The 18,847-nt window shown below is 43.9% G+C and overlaps 1 protein-coding gene across 1 annotated transcript in view; it reads right to left on the reverse strand.

The window, feature by feature from the left end:
• vps13b (vacuolar protein sorting 13 homolog B) overlaps positions 1–18,847 on the reverse strand; it is a 661,063-nt gene that overhangs the window by 308,908 nt on the left and 333,308 nt on the right. The window contains exons 23-24 of the mRNA XM_083634457.1: positions 8,985–9,219; positions 6,408–6,622 (exon numbers count right to left, since the gene is read on the reverse strand). Coding sequence (XP_083490583.1) covers positions 6,408–6,622; positions 8,985–9,219 — 450 coding nt within the window. The remainder of the gene's footprint in view (positions 1–6,407; positions 6,623–8,984; positions 9,220–18,847) is intronic.

The following is an 18,847-nucleotide window of genomic DNA, read 5'->3' on the forward strand; positions in this document are numbered from 1 at the left end:
AATGACTCGTTTTTCACGATGCAATCATGTAACTGCTGCTGCCACAGTCCTGCTATATCTGATGATGACTGTGACTGTTAACGTCCCAAAAAATGGACTGTTGTACTCTGTAACCATAACTCAAGCAACTACTGATACAAGGTGTGTGTGTGTGTGTGTGTGTGTGTGTGTGTGTGTGTGTGTGTGTGTGTGTGTGTGTGTGTGTGTGTGTGTGTGACAGTTCACCTTGGGTGTTCTGGGTTGGGATGAAGTGAGCGTCTGTCGGAAACATGCAACAAAGCCGGTGGTCCTGTGGTTGCTCTTTCGCTCTGTGTGTGTGTGTGTGTGTGTGTGTGTGTGTGTGTGTGTGTGTGTGTGTGTGTGTGTGCGTGCGCGTGCGTACGTACGTGTGATTGAGCATGCACATTTTGAATCTGAGCATACATGGCCTTTTCTCTCTCACTCATTAATAACTCTGTCTTATCCCTTACTTGATTTCTTAATACTGTTCTCATCCTCTCAGACACATTAACTTCACTTCTACCTTAGATATTGTCCTGCATTTACTTCTCCTGTGGACCTTGGTGTTGTTTGGGACTCCAACATCCATTCAGATTTAACACGTTTGCACCGACAGACACATGTATAGTTCTTCCTACTCCTTTTCCAACATGTCATATTTAATTGATGCTGTTGATGGGAAATTGTTTATTCAGTCTGCTGTATAGGTTTATTGTTTATTTTATTTAGATGTTCTTGTTTTTTTAATCTTTTTTAATTTTACATGTTCGAAATAAAAAGGATCAAATCAAAAGCACTCTAGTGAAACCTGATTTTACATGTACGTTATCTGTATTCCCAACTCCCCACCCACTGAGCCTGCACCACCACAACTCCGCCCTCTCCCCCTCCAGCGTCTCTGGTGTGCATGTGACTCCGCCCTCTCCCCCTCCAGCCTCTCTGGTATGCATGTGACGTTCTCTTCATAGGACTCTGTGTTGGTGGCACTGACATCCCCACATACATCCCCACAAACGGCAAGGCTAATTAGAAAGAGGACTCAGTGGTGTGAGGTCCCTTTTGTTCTCTCTAATTGGTATTAGCTGATAACCCCCCTCAAGCTGCAAATTAACCTAGAGGATAGAAAGGCAATGGGGAGGTGGCAGGATAGGAGGACAGAGGAGCAGAGAGCAGATGAGAAGAGAGGAGAAGTTAGACTACTTAACATCACCCCCTCTCTCAACGCATTCCTCGCTTTCAATATCCAATCCATGCAAGCCATCACTTTCCATCTCCTCACTGAACCAATCATCTACGTACGTGGTTGAGTGTATAAAAACGTAATTTCCTTTGTCCTGACGCTAGTCACAAATGTGACTAGTCGCTGTCATTTCAACTGTTCCGCCCCATGGCTGCAGAGGGATTCCCTTGTGGGGGAATCCTAATAATGGCATTTCCTCATGGCCTCCTAACTTGTCATCATGGAGCTTATGCCAAACTCTATTTCTGTTTTTATCAATACAAATATTCATTGAGCATTCTACCTAGTCTCTCCTGATTGAAGAGAAGAAGGCAATAAAGTTTAGAAGAGAGGAGAGTCGAGAAGGGCTGAGACAGAAGAGCACAGAAGTACAAGAGAAGAGAAGTTCTCATCAGATCCAAGACTAATAATGACTCATCTTATACAGTAATCACAATAAGCTGGCTCTACCAGGCACAGGCTCTGTATTTGAAAGGGAGAACCGAGGCAAACAAAGGATAGAAACTTTCCCCCAATAAAGGACGAACTCTCCTCATCTTTGGGAAAGCTTTCACCACTAACAGATTAAGGCCTTTCATTTGTTTCTGGTACCAATTCTACTCAATATCACCATGACTCATCACTGTGGTCGGAGACGTTTAACAATGTGACCACTCAAAAGGTCGCCCCAATTAAATGTTTACAGAGGAGCCTAATTCAATACAGTTAATTCAAGAGAGAGAGAAAACAAAATGACGTGCGTAATGGTACATGTGCATGTAGATGTGATTAGGGTACTGTAGGTTCAAGGTTTTTTTTTAGGTTCAAGGTTTTTATTGTCACATACAGCATCACAGTTGTAATGAGCAGTGAAATTAGGGCCGCAGCCACTCCAAGACTGTGCACATGTAGAGACAGACAAGACAGACAAGACAACAGTACAATCAAATAACAGTGCAATGAAAAACAACACAAAGCCCTAACCAGGAGACAAACATGTTCCGATTCCAATCTGTCCATATTCATAGTGCTCTGACCAAAAAAAGAATAACGCCCTGTAAAACTATGATGAGTCTTGGAGTTCCCTGCCCGCCTTCACTCAGACTTAAACCTTTTGACCAAGACAAACAAGGCATCGCTCTCTTGTTTACGCTTCCACTTATATGGAAATCATACTAGATCAGAAGATGAGGCAGGTTGTTTATCTGAGTGACAATCTATATCAGTATCATGATGGTGAGGCAGAGGGCCTGCCATGACCCGGCGTGGGCCTGCCAGGGTTCATGTGTTTCACTATTTCCAGAGAGGTTCACCAGATGATGGACTACTACTACTACTCTTTCACGGCACTGGGATCTCCAGATGAGCTGCATGTATCAAATCCCCATAATGTTGCAACTTGCTGAAGGCATTTCTGGGGTCAAAGTCTACAATAAAGGAGTCGTAATACTTGGAATATCACGGAATGGAAATACATTCAGCATCTATCTATATATATAAAATTGAGTATGTGGGCGATAATTATATGTTTGTATGTTTCAATTCTGTGTCCAGCCACAGCTACGCCGTTTCAAGTGCGATCGGGCTGAAACTTTCAGGGGGTGTAAAGGGCACCAGTGCGGGTGACCTGACAGAGCCGGATTTTTTAATTAAGCTAATTAGCTAATGATGTGATGTCATCAGTGATGATGTCAAAAGTGATGTCATAAGGGCACGCACACGCACGCACACACACACACACACACACACACACACACACACACACACACACACACACACACACACAAGGAGGCATTAGGCTTGTTTGAGTTGACTGCTGCATCGCCTGGAAAGCAGACGAGAGCAGCCGAGCGCAGTCAGGCGAGGCGTCAACAAGTCGAACACCCTCTGCACACTCTCTGCTGCTTTTCTTCTTCTACAGTTTTGTTTAACAGTGGTTTGTAAACAAATTAAAACATGCATTAGCGCCATTGCTCAAACGACACAGCCCTTCAGATTACCTATTTTTATTTTAATGTAGGCATTATAGGTGGTATTTATGTAAAATATAGAGTGACAGCTTGGAATAGATATAAAATTGAGATTTCTACACTTCACTGTGGGTTTGTGATGCACCTGTGTTGAACCAATGGGCGCTCAGCTTGATGCGTTTCTCGTCATCATCTGAGTCCCGTGGCTCACGCAGTCGGAGCAAGTCAGACAACTTTTCGTCATCAGTGACTACGTTTACATGCACACAATATTCCACTATTCGGAAAATTACAATATTCTGAATTTGATAAGGGTCATGTAAACAGCATTATTCCAGTTGCATTTTCCGAATTTGGCCTTTTTCCGAATTTAGCATTTTCCGATTAAGACATCTGGGTTATTCCAGTATTACTCGGGTTTTTGGAGGATTCTTTGATCATGTATACAGCACATTCGGAATCTGCGTCTCAATCAGGGTTTTTACCGCAGTTTGCGACGCATGTTGCCTGTTTGTGGTCAACTGATGTGTGCTAGAAAGCGCTAGAACAGACGATATAATCATATAATCCATCATCTCTGGCATGCAAAAAGAAAAGCCGACATTTCTGATCGGGAGGAGATGAAAAACATCGATTTAAAGAGAGAGTAGCCTATAGTGCCCAGTGCTCACGGGAAGTCCACAATGCTTGCGAGCCTGCGAGGTAATAACGTAGGCTACTAACCTACTTTTTATGAAAGACTTGGATGCGCAACACCAAACCTTTCAGCAGCAAGCTCCTGAAATGGACCAAGTGATGCTCGTAAGAATAGTGCTGCTCTGTTTATTCTTAACAGAAAAACTCCGTGGCTCCGCCTACCTGCATCTCTCTCTCTCTCTCCCCCCCTCCCTCACGTGTCGGGGAGGGCAAGCTACGGCTGCATGTAAACGGGAATATTAGTGGATTATTCATTTAGTCAGAATATTGTCATTTTCCGAATATGGGCAAAAAGCGGAATATTGTGTGCATGTAAACGTAGTCAATAATGAGTCAGCAAACTGTCTGTTTCAGCCTTTGTCCAACTCATGATGTCATAGACATTGTACAGTCTTATGACATAACTGATGACATCATCAGTGGTAACAGCCTGTGTTTCAAGGCTATGACATCACTAATGATGTTACTGATGATGTCACAATGAATCATCGTGACCTATTTATAGAGGAATCATCAACTTGAACTCCTGAGAAAAGGACTATGTCTCCTGCTGAGAAAAAGCAAACTTCATGGGCCAGGGAAGCTACTGACCCCAAGGGCAGAACAGCTGCTGGGACAGGCGAGGACGAGCTACGGGTGAGGCCGCGCAGCGGCCGAGCCTAGGCATCGAGCGCGCGTATCGCTTTATCAACCTCAACTCTGCTGATCTTTAGATAGTCCACTACCTACCATTCTACTACCTCATTACCCTATTGCAACAAGGAATGAAGTAACTACAGAGTAAAACATTGTGTAACATTTATGTATCACTGATTTTGTTGGAAAGTCCAGTGTTTGAAGTGTATTAGATAGTAGTTAATTAATCATTAATGACTGAGTTATTCATTATCACCAGAAGTTACCAGCCTTTAAAGTCGAGCTGAACCCAAAAATGATTTTTCTTTTCTTTTAGTTCAAATACCTGGGTATGCAGTGCACCTATTTAATAATGTATGCAAAAAAAATCACAACAATCTAATTTCTTTCGTTTTTCATACTTTTTCACATCAAAAGTTCATTTTTCAAGATTTCATTGATAACAGTAATGTACAGTTTGCTGACGTCACCTAGTACTATCAAATTTCTACCCCATTTCAACCAATCATATCACGACATGCAGCTGTCAATCAAATCTTAATTTCAGGATAATTTTCTCGAAGTAGAAAATGGCGCCTAGTGCCTGTCATCTGGCAGAATTCCTAACTTGGCCAATTGTTAGAAACATGAACAAAAAACAAAAACTATAATCTCTAAGAATGCAAAGAAATGTAACTGGCTCGTTAAAACACGCATTCCAGGGATATCGTATTTACAGCAGCGATAATGGCGCGCGCATCCGAGAGCTTGGTTGTCAGGGGTCGCACTCCGGAGATTCCAGGCCGACGTGCTGCACTCTCCGCTCGGCAACACGAAGGCAGCTGGCTGCCTGCGGCTCGCTGAGCTCCACTCAGCCACTAACCTCCCGTCAAAAGGCTCTTCCCGAGGGGAGCGCCACAACACACTGAATCCCACTCGATTTGGAGGGGGAACACACCAGGATTGGCCAAAGCCCAATCCAGTCCCCAGAATTGTCAAATAAAATCATCGACATGATACTATGACCCGCCTCTCAACCTGTCATCTTAGACAAACTATGTTTTCAGTCTGAAACGGACTCATATGCACGTGACGAACGGGTTCAGTTCGACTTTAATGAGAAATTACACATCATAATTACAAATAGTTACTTGTTATTATCAGCAATGACCAGTTACTTTCTGATAATTTCCATGTTATTACACATGAAGTACTCTGTCATTCATAAGCGCTACCACACTACTACTATGACTTCTACTACTACTACTACTACTACTACTACTAATAAAACATTATTATTAACTAATCAGTAACTATTTATAGTTATTATTATTTATTTATAGTTATAGTTATTATTTATAGTTAGTTATTTAAACTTAACTTTTAAACTAACTGTGATCTTCAGTACTGTCTAAGGCCATGTTAGGGTTAGGGTTAAGATCAGCCAAATCTGATTTGTGAACTTTAGTGACCTATTAATGACTTTATCCAGATTGGTTTCATGAGTCTGGATGCTCCAAGTCTGATTTGTGTCACTTGTCCCAAACCACATATGGAGGTAGTTTCCAATCTGCTTCAAATGTGCTTTTGAGTGACTGATGTGTCTTCAGTGAGGACGTGCAGATCCACCAAATCTGATTTGAACGTCACTAACTCGTCATCAAATGCTTCTGCGCAGGAAAACCACGTCACCAACGTACGTATTTACTGACGCCCACGTCATTACCATAGCAACCCATGCAGATAGGCTGTTTAGGTCTGGACACACAGATCCGACTTGAAAATAAGATTTGTGGCAGTGCGGACACACTCCCAAATCAGATTTGGGAAACCAATCAAGATAATGATGATTAATGACTTCATCAGCAAATCGGATTTGCCTGTAATGTGAACATGGCCTAACTGACCTGTGGGTTGGAGCACTTGACTTGGACGGGCTGTAGATCAACATGAAGGCACACTATGAAGGAGTGTCCCGCCCCTGGACCCTGCAGCTTGTGGGAGGTGACAGCCAGCGTGGACGTGCAGCCCATGGGCTCCAGCAGGCTCAGGCTACGCTGCTGCCCCAGCAGAGTGTACACACTGAACTGACTCAGGTTTACTGTCCATGGGAAGGCATCACCTGAGAGTGAGGAGGAGAGGAGAGGAGAGGGGAGGGGAGGGGAGGGGAGGGGAGGGGAGGGGAGGGGAGGGGAGGGGAGGGGAGGGGAGAGGGTTAAATACAGTGGGCTAAAAATACAAGCAAGAGAACTCAATCATGCTCATTATCAAAAACACTATGTCAACTCCATCATTCCTTCCACTGAAGTTAAAACCCTTAAAATCAAAGCCAATTACACAGGGTTAGACAGCTTTATGGAAAAGATGAAAGGGACTCTAAGGAGTGGTAGCCTATCCCTCAAAGCAGCTTCTACACCCAGTAAGCAGGCAGGGGACCCCATCAAAAGAGAATGTAAAACGGGGGCCCACTCCAAATCTGTGGGTCTAAGACAAGCTGCCTGACGGGGAGTGTTTGATTTAGAGTCGCCCACCCTGGTCGGAGCATCTGAGAGAGAGGGGCGGAACTTGTTCGCTAGCACAGGGCCATGAAGAGCAGATTCCCCTCACGCCGTGGGCAGCACGCTTTGATCCAGTGCATTAAACATGAGAGATGAAGAGCTTTTCAAAGGGGAGGAATGAATTACTAAAAGCACGGGTTGTTAATTTTAACGGCAACATTGACAAGGCCGCTGATGTCACTGTTTTTGCTGTCGTTTTTCTTTTTCTCCTACGTTTCTGAAACCTACATGCCCAATGCTGATGTCATTGGAGAGCTGAGAGAGAGAGAGAGAGAGAGAGAGAAAGTGAGAGAGAGAGAGAGAGAAAGAGAGAGAGAGAGAGAGAGAGAAAGAGAGAGAGAGAGAGAGAGAGAGAGAGAGAGAGAGAGAGAGAGAGAGAGAGAGAGCGAAAGAAAAAAAGGACGGTGCCCCTTCTTGTTCTTCCTCTGGAGAGAAAACAGTGCAGGACAGTATAAGTGTTCGTTATGTCAACTCAACCAGGTGTGTGCACCACATGTGCACCATCTATTTCTCAAAGCCGCCCTACTTAAGTTTGTTTGTCTTTTGTCATGGTAAATGAGGAGTAGTGGGTCAAAGGTTTGCTCAGTGTTGAAAAGGCCATAATAATAATGAATTCACATTATGAAGTCTATTATAAGTATCCCAAAACCATTCATTTAATTGTATTCATCAATTTAAAAAATAATTTGAAGTAAAACTTAACAAGACAGCTTCCACCCACTTTTTTAAGACCTACAGTACAGTACAGTACATCATTAACCTATGAACCTATCTCACCAGCATTATTTTTCATGTTTTTAGACTTTCTTTTTTCTTTTTTAAATATTTTATTTAAAAACAATTATAGAACAAAATACGAATAAGACAAACAGGCTCAGACACAGGAAAAGAAAGGGGGGGGAAATACATCATCAAGATTCAACTTTACAACATGGTGCTACCAGCCACATAAGGTGCTTAAGTGTTTGCAAGAAATAATGGGGGTCCACGAGATACCAGCTGGGCGAGCCATCCGTCACCCCCAACCTCAGTCACATGTCATTCTTGACCTCATCAAAGTAGGCCAAAAACGGGTCCCAGATAGTTGAGAACCTCCTAAGCGTGTTGGTTCTCAGGGACCTGAGTCTCTCTATCTGTACAACAGAGATCATGTCCATCAGCCACACCTGAAAAGAAGGTGAATAGGAGGACTTCCATTCCTTCAGAATGAGTCTTTTGGCGCCAGTTGTCGCCAGTGTCAGAGATTGTTGCACAGCTGTAGGGAAGTTCAGAGAGGACTCCGAGCAGCCGAAGATGGTGAGTTCTGCCTCCGGCTGTAGGGTTATTTTGTAGGCCTTAGAGTACTAATCAAATATTTTGTCCCAGAATGCCGTTAGTAAGGGGCAGAACCAGAAGGCATGAGATAGTGTACCCTCTGACACCTGACACCTGTCACACAGTGGCGAGACAGACTCCTCTCCCATATAATGTCATATAAATCGATACCAAGTTCCCCCTGCCATGCATCTCTAATCCTTTCAGTGGATGTTGTGTTGCAGTTGTCAAACAGACATACAAATCTAGAGATAAGATGCTTGGAGTGGGGAGGGCTCAACAATACATCGAAAAAAGCACGTTAATTTGGGAGTGCTTCAAAGGTGTGAATCTTTGATCGAACATAATTTCTGATTTGCAGGAATCTGAGCCAGTTGGTGCCGGGCAACTCAAACTTCCTCTTCAGTAGATCAAAAGACGCACCATGACCATGTATAGGTCTTTGATGAAAACTAGCCCCTTTAGACTTAGTTTTTCATTCAAACTTTACAATGAAGCTTTTTAACACTAGTCAGTCGGTGGCGGTGATCTCGGTGAAGTTTCTTGTGGTGTCTCATCTGCATGTTAAATCAATTCAAAGTTGAGATTTGCTTTGACTGAATGAGAACCTACCCTCCTCCAGAATAGGCTTGGAGACGACGAAGGGCAGCTCCTGCAGCGGCTCCATGTACCTGTGCCCAGCACTGAGGACATTGACCTGGGGCAGGCAGACCACCAGAGTCCCCGGCATGGAGGCCTGGTTGTGGTACCAGCTGCGGACGGTGCCAGGGATGTCTCCACAGATGATGGTCGTCGGGGAGGGAAGGCTGTCGTTGGGCAGGAACACACAGCATGACTGCAGCTCCAACTGGAGGGGCGCAAAGAGAGAGGAGGGACAAATGTCACAGGGATTTAAAGCATTTATGATATGTTTCATTAGGATTGTGTAAAACCTTTAAGTTTCGACCCAACCAATGTGCCCTTGAGCAAGGCAGCCTACCCAAAGTGCTCAAGTGGAGCTGCTCAGTTGAGTGGCAACGCTAGGAGACTGGTTGTACTGGAAAACGTCCAAGAGAGAAGTGTGTACAAATGTCAAGCTGGGTGTTGCTGGAAAAGACTATGCATGCTTAATAAGCCTTCCCTGAATTAAGAAAAAACACTTTATTCCACATGTAGTCATCAAAAAAGGAAAACTTTCTACATATTTGCTGTATTGCTGCTTGCTCAACGCCTACGATGAACTGTTTGGAAAATCTGTATCTCTGTCTGCTTCTTCCACCTTTCTCTCTTTTCTGTTCCCGATATTAAACAGTTGTGTTTTACAGGTTGTTTTACTGTAGTTGTTATATTGCATCATTATTATGTGCTACATTACATTATGTGCTGTATCATGTGTCTGTCTGTAACTTTCTGTTATGTTAAAAGCGACTACAGGATTTAAGATTTAAAGCCTTTGACACACTGTGAGATTTTGGGCTGTCCCAGACGAAAGATGACCAACGTGAAAGAAACGTGGAGATATCTTTCGTCGTGGCTACAAAAACGCTCGTCTTGCGTCGAGCAGTGAGAGAAGTTCAAAGACGGCTAGGACGAATTCTGACACTGTCAGTAATTTAGGGTGACGGCTACGACGATGTCCGATAACAACCAATAGAAATGCTGCATGATCATATCAGTATATAGATGCTAATGCTAGTAGAGGAGGCTAATAAATAGTTGACGTTACCTCAAGCTCTCTCGCAAAATTGGCATCCCATGTTGGCCTCTGTTGCCTATTCACCTTATTCTTTGCCCATACAAGGACGCTTCTGCATGACATCATTTTGTAATCATCTTTCCGTTTTAGACACGGAAGTAGATTACACCTACCGTAGTCATTTTTAGACTTGCCAAAAAGCTGTTTTCAAGCCAGAAAAACAACAAACTGTTGTAAAGTTTTTTCGGATGAGAACATTCCAAATATGTGACCAGTTTATCAGAATAACGCCTATTTGGAAATATTTAACGAGCAGTGAGGACCGGGAGCGCTGGCTGTGCTGGCTGGTCAGACTAGCTATCTGTCAAACCCTACTGTAGGCTACTGGCAGTGAGAAAACACTGTCAACGTGCTTTTGTAACTAACGTTAAATGCCGACCGGGTACAGCCATCGGCTCCTCGCAGCAGTAAGGCTATGAGCATGTAACTGAAGTTGGCCGCAGTGTAGCTTCTGAATGTTGCAAAACTTCATTCATAGTGACGTTTTGTTTTGAAATTGGCCGCTAACTAGCGCTGAACCGGAAGAACAAATACAATTGCAGGTAACGCGGAAGAGAGAAAAAGTGGGCGTGGTGAATAAGGTGAATAGCCACGAGTGGGTCCACATTCTCCTCCTCCTCTTTGGATGGTTTTCCATACACATAAATTCCACTTTGCAAGGGCCCCTTTCTTACTAAGCTTTGTCAGTGCTTTGTTGACATCTCTACCACAGACAACTGTGGCGTACATTGATGCGTAGCTGCTGTGCGCGCTGCTGACGTTTGATTCTTGCACATGTATTGACTGCTGATTGACAGGTATTGACGGAGAGACGTGCGTCGTAATCGTACAGTCTGCACACATCAAACCTGACACTGTACCCAAGTTTATTAGTTCAACGTCACACACTGTGGCCTGCAATAAACTTATAAGATTGCTAAAATCTCACAGTCTGTAGGTGGCTTAAGTCCTTTTAAATGCCTGTTTAAATCACATTTTAAATCAATCTTACATCCCCCCCCACCCACTCCCCTTCCCAGAAAAGTGTTAGGGTCATTTTTAACACCTCTAAAAGTGTATTTAATATTATGAGGCAGCAGTGAACTAATCTGAAGACATTTCAAAACTTTGAAATTAGATCATTCAACTTAAATCATTAAAAAAAGATTCAAGGACCTGCAGGCACTTTCCTCCTGCAATGCAATGCAAAAAAAAAAACTTTCCCCCCATGCTTTCTTGCTTAAACAGCCTCACAGCAGGTTTTACTAGCCATCAGGTCAGTACCCAGTAGTCAGTAGCCAGTAAAGCCAGGAGCAGAGTGTTAAACCTGTCTGAGTTGTAATGGTGCTTTGTCTTTTTCCATTACACTGGGGCTGCACTGATTTAAAAGACCAGTAAACATAAAGGAGAGGAGAGCACAGGGTCCAGGGGGCAGACAGCAGGTGCTGCCAGACACTGGTGTGTGTGTGTGTGTGTGTGTGTGTGTGTGTGTGTGTGTGTGTGTGTGTGTGCGTGTGCGTGTGCGTGTGCGTGTGCGTGTGTGTGTGTGTGCGTGCACTGGTGTGTGTGTGAGTGTGTGTGTCAGACAGACAGTGTCTGGTGTGCTGGGAATGTGTAATAATGTCTTACAGTAAGTCTAGCTGTTTTAACTGTTACTGGGAACTACAGTATTGCAGGTTTAATGGTAAATAAGCATAGATGTTCTGTGTGGAATCAAACACACTCTCAAACACACACACACACACACACACACACACACACACACACACACACACACGGAGCTCTCAGATTTGCATGCACTCTTGCTCAATCACATGCTAATATCACACACACAGATGTTGGAACACTCTCAAACAAGCCTGTATAAGGTGGCCAGTTCACCCAGCTTCATGGAAGTCAGAACAGAGAGAGAGAGAGAGATATGGTTACACATTCATCTGACGCTGCTTCCTCTTTTGATTCCTCTTCAAAGTGCTGTTTGAAATGGGAACACTTTCACACACTGACACGTAGGCTTTTGGCCCGTTTAAGAGCCGGCACGCAGGAAGAAAAGCCATTGAGGCTACCTGGTCTGTTGCAGATCTTAGCCGGGTTAAGCTGGAAAGCATGCGGACACACGGAACACTCTGAGTTGAACACTGACTCTGGACTGCACCTTGAGCTGCATGCGTGGGGCTAATGCTCTCCTCCTGGACATCTTGGCTATAGTAGGAACTAACAAATAGGAAGACATTTAATACTTACACATTTGCCGTCTCAAATGAGTCATTTCAGAGCACTGTGGTCCAACTGTATACAGCAGACCCATATTAATGGTGAAACTAAAGTTACCTGAAGTTGTTTTATGTTCCATTCATACCTGATGGTTGACTAACTATGTTAGCATACATCAAACGTTGGGACTTCTGTACAAAATCATAGGAAAACAATTAAACACTGAACTCAATGTTGAATGATGAAGGTGAACACTGGTTAAATACTTGACAAAACTAGTCTGTCGATGTTTGAGAAAATACATACATAGCCATTGAAAGCCCCACTTTTTACATTTGCTGCACTGCTGTGGCTCCACCCACAAGAGGAACGCTTCAGAAAACCCTGCCCTATAGAAGGATCAATGAAAGGAGCACCTGTAATAATAATCACCATATACTTACTCAGTATGTACAATACAATATATGACCCTAACAGTATACAGTTGCTGTTGCTACCCATAGCATAACACAACCATGGATGACGTCAAGTTTATGCGAGCAAGAGACTTGCCACATCACACAGTCAAATACTAACAATAATCAGATAACATCTCACAGATGACAACACAGGAAAAAGTTAAACAATTGAATGGCATTCACTGGGCATAGCGACCACTGTTTCTAGATGTTTACACTATGGCAACAAAAAAGGTTCAAAATGCTTCAAAGGCCCCAAGTACGTAATGGAAAAGAAAATGGCATGTCAGTCCTAAATCTGGGTGATAGAAAACTAATCTCTGCTCTGCTTTTACTCCAGCTTTTCCCTTTTGGCGACAACTAATAAAAGCCACAAAAACATAGAAACAAACATGCTGTAATTCACAATGGCAACTGTGCATGAGTCCATCTGCAGGCAAGGCCAGTTCACTTTGCTTTTCTCATGAGTGAGAGAGTTTAGGTCAGCAGGGTAGACAGACATGACAGTGAACTGGGCATCCCCACACAATGTGGATCAGAGGCTGTAGCCACTGGTGAATATCTCACCTCAGATCACACAGTTAGTAGACAGATGGGGGAAGAAAAAGACAGCGGCAAATAAACCAACAAATATCAAACTGGTGGTCAAATATCTTGCCTGGGCCTAAATCAAATCTCACCCAAATTTGAGGTAGTAGGGTTGTCTCATGGTTACCAAGGTTGTCTTTAACCACATGGCCCAGGTGCAATTCCCTGTGTGGACACACCTGCTGAAGTACGCAATCAAGCAAAATACTCAATCCCTACTGGCTCCAAGAGCACTACCTGGCTGACCCCAAACAGAGGGTGGAAAAAGAATGTTTCTTATTGGGGGATTTAGAAATGATTCTAAAAAGATCTAAATATAATAAGAATGGATAGCTATCACTTCCAGGTGTATTGGTAATTCCCTTTGGTACTTTTATCATGTTGTCATGGCAATGAACAGTTGTTGCTATGTGGACATTGAGTCATAGAAAGCAGGAATGTTCAATATGACAATATGCCACTGGAATGAAATAGTGTTCATTGAAATGATGCCTTTGCTGTGGAAACATGCAGCTTTCTCAGTCACACCAAAGCACCTGTCATTTACTGTACAGACAGTACATCAACTCACCAAGCCGTCTTTACTGTACAGACAGTACATCAACTCACCAAGCCGTCTTTACTGTACAGACAGTACATCAACTCACCAAGCCGTCTTAAGTGCACTCAAATGACCAGTCAGAAAAATGCAGAAAGAAATATGCGGATGCCCATTCTAACTTTTGTGGTTGTGTTGCCGTTCTAGGAACTTGAACCCGCAACCCTCTGACGAGCGGCTGGCTATCCTCCGCCCTGTTCTGGGCCACCACTAACAGCAGGTCGGCTTGGTTAACCTCCCAGAGCTCTCTAAGGCTTCCCCTCTGCGGTCTCATGTTTGAGCTGTGAGTCACACTCACTCACTCACTCACACACACACGCACGCATGGACACGCACTTGCACGCACGCACTCACACACACACACAGCCACACACACAGACACACTCGCACTCACTCACTCACTCACAAACACACACACACACACGCACATGCACACGCGCACTCACACACACTCTCACACACTCTCTCACACACACACACACACACACACACACACACACACACACACACACACACACACACACACACACACACACACACACGGAGAGAGATGTGGTGCGGTTCGCTGGGGGCATCCAAGCAAAGAAGAGGGAAAAGGGGGCAAGAGATAGAAGACATAGAAATGGGGTGTGTGTGTGTGTGTGTGTGTGTGTGTGTGTGTGTGTGTGTGTGTGTGTGTGTGTGTGTGTGTGTGTGTGGTGGGAGGGTAGTTGTGGCACTGTTGAACAGTACTGACAGATCCGAAGAGAGAGGAGAGAGAAGCCTGAGGTCAGAATCTCCCAAATGCATCACTACTTTGACCACTGCCAAAACCACTGACAGCATCTCCTCTCCCCGACCAGCTCTCTCTCCGTCCATCAGACCATCTCTCCATGTCTCTCTCCCTCCATCAGACCATCTCTCCATGTCTCCGCTGGCTGCTGAGGCCCAGCTGTTTGTGTCCAGGTCTTGCACCATGACCATGCACTGATTCAGGAGGATGGAAAGTGTGTGTAGTCATGTCACGGCCGGAGCGTTAGCGGAGGAGGGGAAAGCCCAAAGGGGCAGATCAGAGGGGAAGAGAGGAGAAGGAGAAGGAGAAGGGAGCAGAGAGGAGCTGGAGGGAGCAGAGGGGAATCCACACTTTGTGTAACTTCAGGATTATGCTGAGGAGCGTTGAGGCTTGCATACAGAGCAGCAAAACATTGAACTGACCTGAGTGCTCTCAGGTCAAACTGGAAAGTGTGCATATGGGCGTGTTTCCCCTCACAATTTCAGGTGTAAAAGTTCAGCTGAGGTTGTGCAGGGTCATGTTTGGTATTCTCCGCAATTGTGTTTAACAGCTCTGTAACAGGCCAATAAACACAGCACTACTGGAAGCACTTACACTGTGTGGACAATGTCCCCCTACTGTGGGCTGATAGGCGTGCCAGGTTTGTGTGTGTGTGTGTGTGTGTGTGTGTGTGTGTGTGTGTGTGTGTGTGTGTGTGTGTGTGTGTGTGCGCGTGCGTGCATGCGTGCGCATGTGTCGGCCAGCAAGCATGCACAATGTCCCGCGACAGGAAAGTGACAGGTATGCCAGGTGGACCTAAAAAACTCAAGCTGTTCCCTCACATACGTGGGAGGTGGAGGGTCATATTTGCAGTGAATGACTGTACTCACAAGCCAAAGGTTCAGCCAAGCAAATGATACGTTCATCCATAATAGGATAGCGGAACTCCCCCCCCCCCCCCCCCCACCCCTGTTGGGGTAAACCTGTGGAAAGGCAGCTTTTCCAAGTGCAGCAGGAGGAAAATTCTCAAGTGAATTTAAAAATAGAAATGGGCACAAATTATATCTGAAAGCCAGGAGTGTAATTGCAGTGTGGAATATCTGTTACACAACTTTGCCCTCTGCAGGGTTCAGGTTAATGTGGAATAAAACTGTAGGGAAAATGACAGATAGAGCGCCCCCTGGAAATGGCTCAGGTACAACAAATAATAAATGGGGGAACAGGGGTGGGGAGCGCCTATGTGCATGAGAGAGTTTGTGTACAGTATGTGCGACCTCTTTTCAATACCTTGTGGCTTCCAGATATTGCGAGAAGAATACAGTAAAAATGGTAGAAAACCCAGAAAAGATTGTTAGATCATTATTGAAGTCAATAATCCTCTGAAGTATACGATAACATGTGTGTGTGTGCATGTGTCCATAAAGCACAGTACAGAAGGTTCAGTATAACATGTGTGTGTGTGCATGTGTCCATAAAGCTCAGTACAGAAGGTTCAGTATAACATGTGTGTGTGTGCATGTGTCCATAAAGCTCAGTACAGAAGGTTCAGTATAACATGTGTGTGTGCATGTGTCCATAAAGCTCAGTACAGAAGGTTCAGTATAACATGTGTGTGTGTGTGCATGTGTCTATAAAGCTCAGTACAGAAGGTTCAGTATAACATGTGTGTGTGTGCATGTGTCCATAAAGCACAGTACAGAAGGTTCAGTATAACATGTGTGTGTGTGTGCATGTGTCCATAAAGCACAGTACAGAAGGTTCAGTATAACATGTGTGTGTGTGTGCATGTGTCTATAAAGCTCAGTACAGAAGGTTCAGTATAACATGTGTGTGTGTGCATGTGTCTATAAAGCTCAGTACAGAAGGTTCAGTATAACATGTGTGTGTGTGCATGTGTCCATAAAGCACAGTACAGAAGGTTCAGTATAACATGTGTGTGTGTGCATGTGTCCATAAAGCACAGTACAGAAGGTTCAGTATAACATGTGTGTGTGTGCATGTGTCTATAAAGCTCAGTACAGAAGGTTCAGTATAACATGTGTGTGTGCATGTGTCCATAAAGCTCAGTACAGAAGGTTCAGTATAACATGTGTGTGTGTGTGTGTGTCCATAAAGCTCAGTACAGAAGGTTCAGTATAACATGTGTGTGTGTGCATGTGTCTATAAAGCTCAGTACAGAAGGTTCAGTATAACATGTGTGTGTGTGTGTGTCCATAAAGCTCAGTACAGAAGGTTCAGTATAACATGTGTGTGTGTGCATGTGTCCATAAAGCTCAGTACAGAAGGTTCAGTATAACATGTGTGTGTGTGTGCATGTGTCTATAAAGATCAGTACAGAAGGTTCAGTATAACATGTGTGTGTGTGCATGTGTCCATAAAGCTCAGTACAGAAGGTTCAGTATAACATGTGTGTGTGTGCATGTGTCCATAAAGCTCAGTACAGAAGGTTCAGTATAACATGTGTGTGTGTGTGCATGTGTCCATAAAGCTCAGTACAGAAGGTTCAGTATAACATGTGTGTGTGCATGTGTCCATAAAGCTCAGTACAGAAGGTTCATTATAACATGTGTGTGTGTGTGCATGTGTCCATAAAGCTCAGTACAGAAGGTTCAGTATAACATGTGTGTGTGCATGTGTCCATAAAGCTCAGTACAGAAGGTTCAGTATAACATGTGTGTGTGTGCATGTGTCCATAAAGCTCAGTACAGAAGGTTCAGTATAACATGTGTGTGTGTGTGCATGTGTCCATAAAGCTCAGTACAGAAGGTTCAGTATAACATGTGTGTGTGTGTGCATGTGTCTATAAAGCTCAGTACAGAAGGTTCAGTATAACATGTGTGTGTGTGTGTGCATGTGTCTATAAAGCTCAGTACAGAAGGTTCAGTATAACATGTGTGTGTGTGCATGTGTCCATAAAGCTCAGTACAGAAGGTTCAGTATAACATGTGTGTGTGTGCATGTGTCCATAAAGCACAGTACAGAAGGTTCAGTATAACATGTGTGTGTGTGCATGTGTCCATAAAGCACAGTACAGAAGGTTCAGTATAACATGTGTGTGTGTGCATGTGTCCATAAAGCACAGTACAGAAGGTTCAGTATAACATGTGTGTGTGTGCATGTGTCCATAAAGCACAGTACAGAAGGTTCAGTATAACATGTGTGTGTGTGCATGTGTCCATAAAGCACAGTACAGAAGGTTCAGTATAACATGTGTGTGTGTGTGCATGTGTCCATAAAGCTCAGTACAGAAGGTTCAGTATAACATGTGTGTGTGTGCATGTGTCCATAAAGCACAGTACAGAAGGTTCAGTATAACATGTGTGTGTGTGTGCATGTGTCCATAAAGCTCAGTACAGAAGGTTCAGTATAACATGTGTGTGTGTGCATGTGTCCATAAAGCACAGTACAGAAGGTTCAGTATAACATGTGTGTGTGTGCATGTGTCTATAAAGCTCAGTACAGAAGGTTCAGTATAACATGTGTGTGTGTGCATGTGTCCATAAAGCACAGTACAGAAGGTTCAGTATAACATGTGTGTGTGTGCATGTGTCTATAAAGCTCAGTACAGAAGGTTCAGTATAACATGTGTGTGTGTGCATGTGTCCATAAAGCTCAGTACAGAAGGTTCAGTATAACATGTGTGTGTGTGCATGTGTCCATAAAGCACAGTACAGAAGGTTCAGTATAACATGTGTGTGTGTGCATGTGTCCATAAAGCACAGTACAGAAGGTTCAGTATAACGTGTGTGTGTGCATGTGTCCATAAAGCACAGTACAGAAGGTTCAGTATAACATGTGTGTGTGTGCATGTGTCTATAAAGCTCAGTACAGAAGGTTCAGTATAACATGTGTGTGTGTGCATGTGTCCATAAAGCACAGTACAGAAGGTTCAGTATAACATGTGTGTGTGTGTGCATGTGTCCATAAAGCTCAGTACAGAAGGTTCAGTATAACATGTGTGTGTGTGCATGTGTCTATAAAGCTCAGTACAGAAGGTTCAGTATAACATGTGTGTGTGTGCATGTGTCCATAAAGCACAGTACAGAAGGTTCAGTATAACATGTGTGTGTGTGCATGTGTCCATAAAGCTCAGTACAGAAGGTTCAGTATAACATGTGTGTGTGTGCATGTGTCCATAAAGCACAGTACAGA

The sequence above is a fragment of the Poromitra crassiceps genome (genome assembly GCF_964638095.1).
Source record: "Poromitra crassiceps genome assembly, chromosome: 1".
NCBI classification, from domain to species: Eukaryota; Metazoa; Chordata; class Actinopteri; order Beryciformes; family Melamphaidae; genus Poromitra; species Poromitra crassiceps.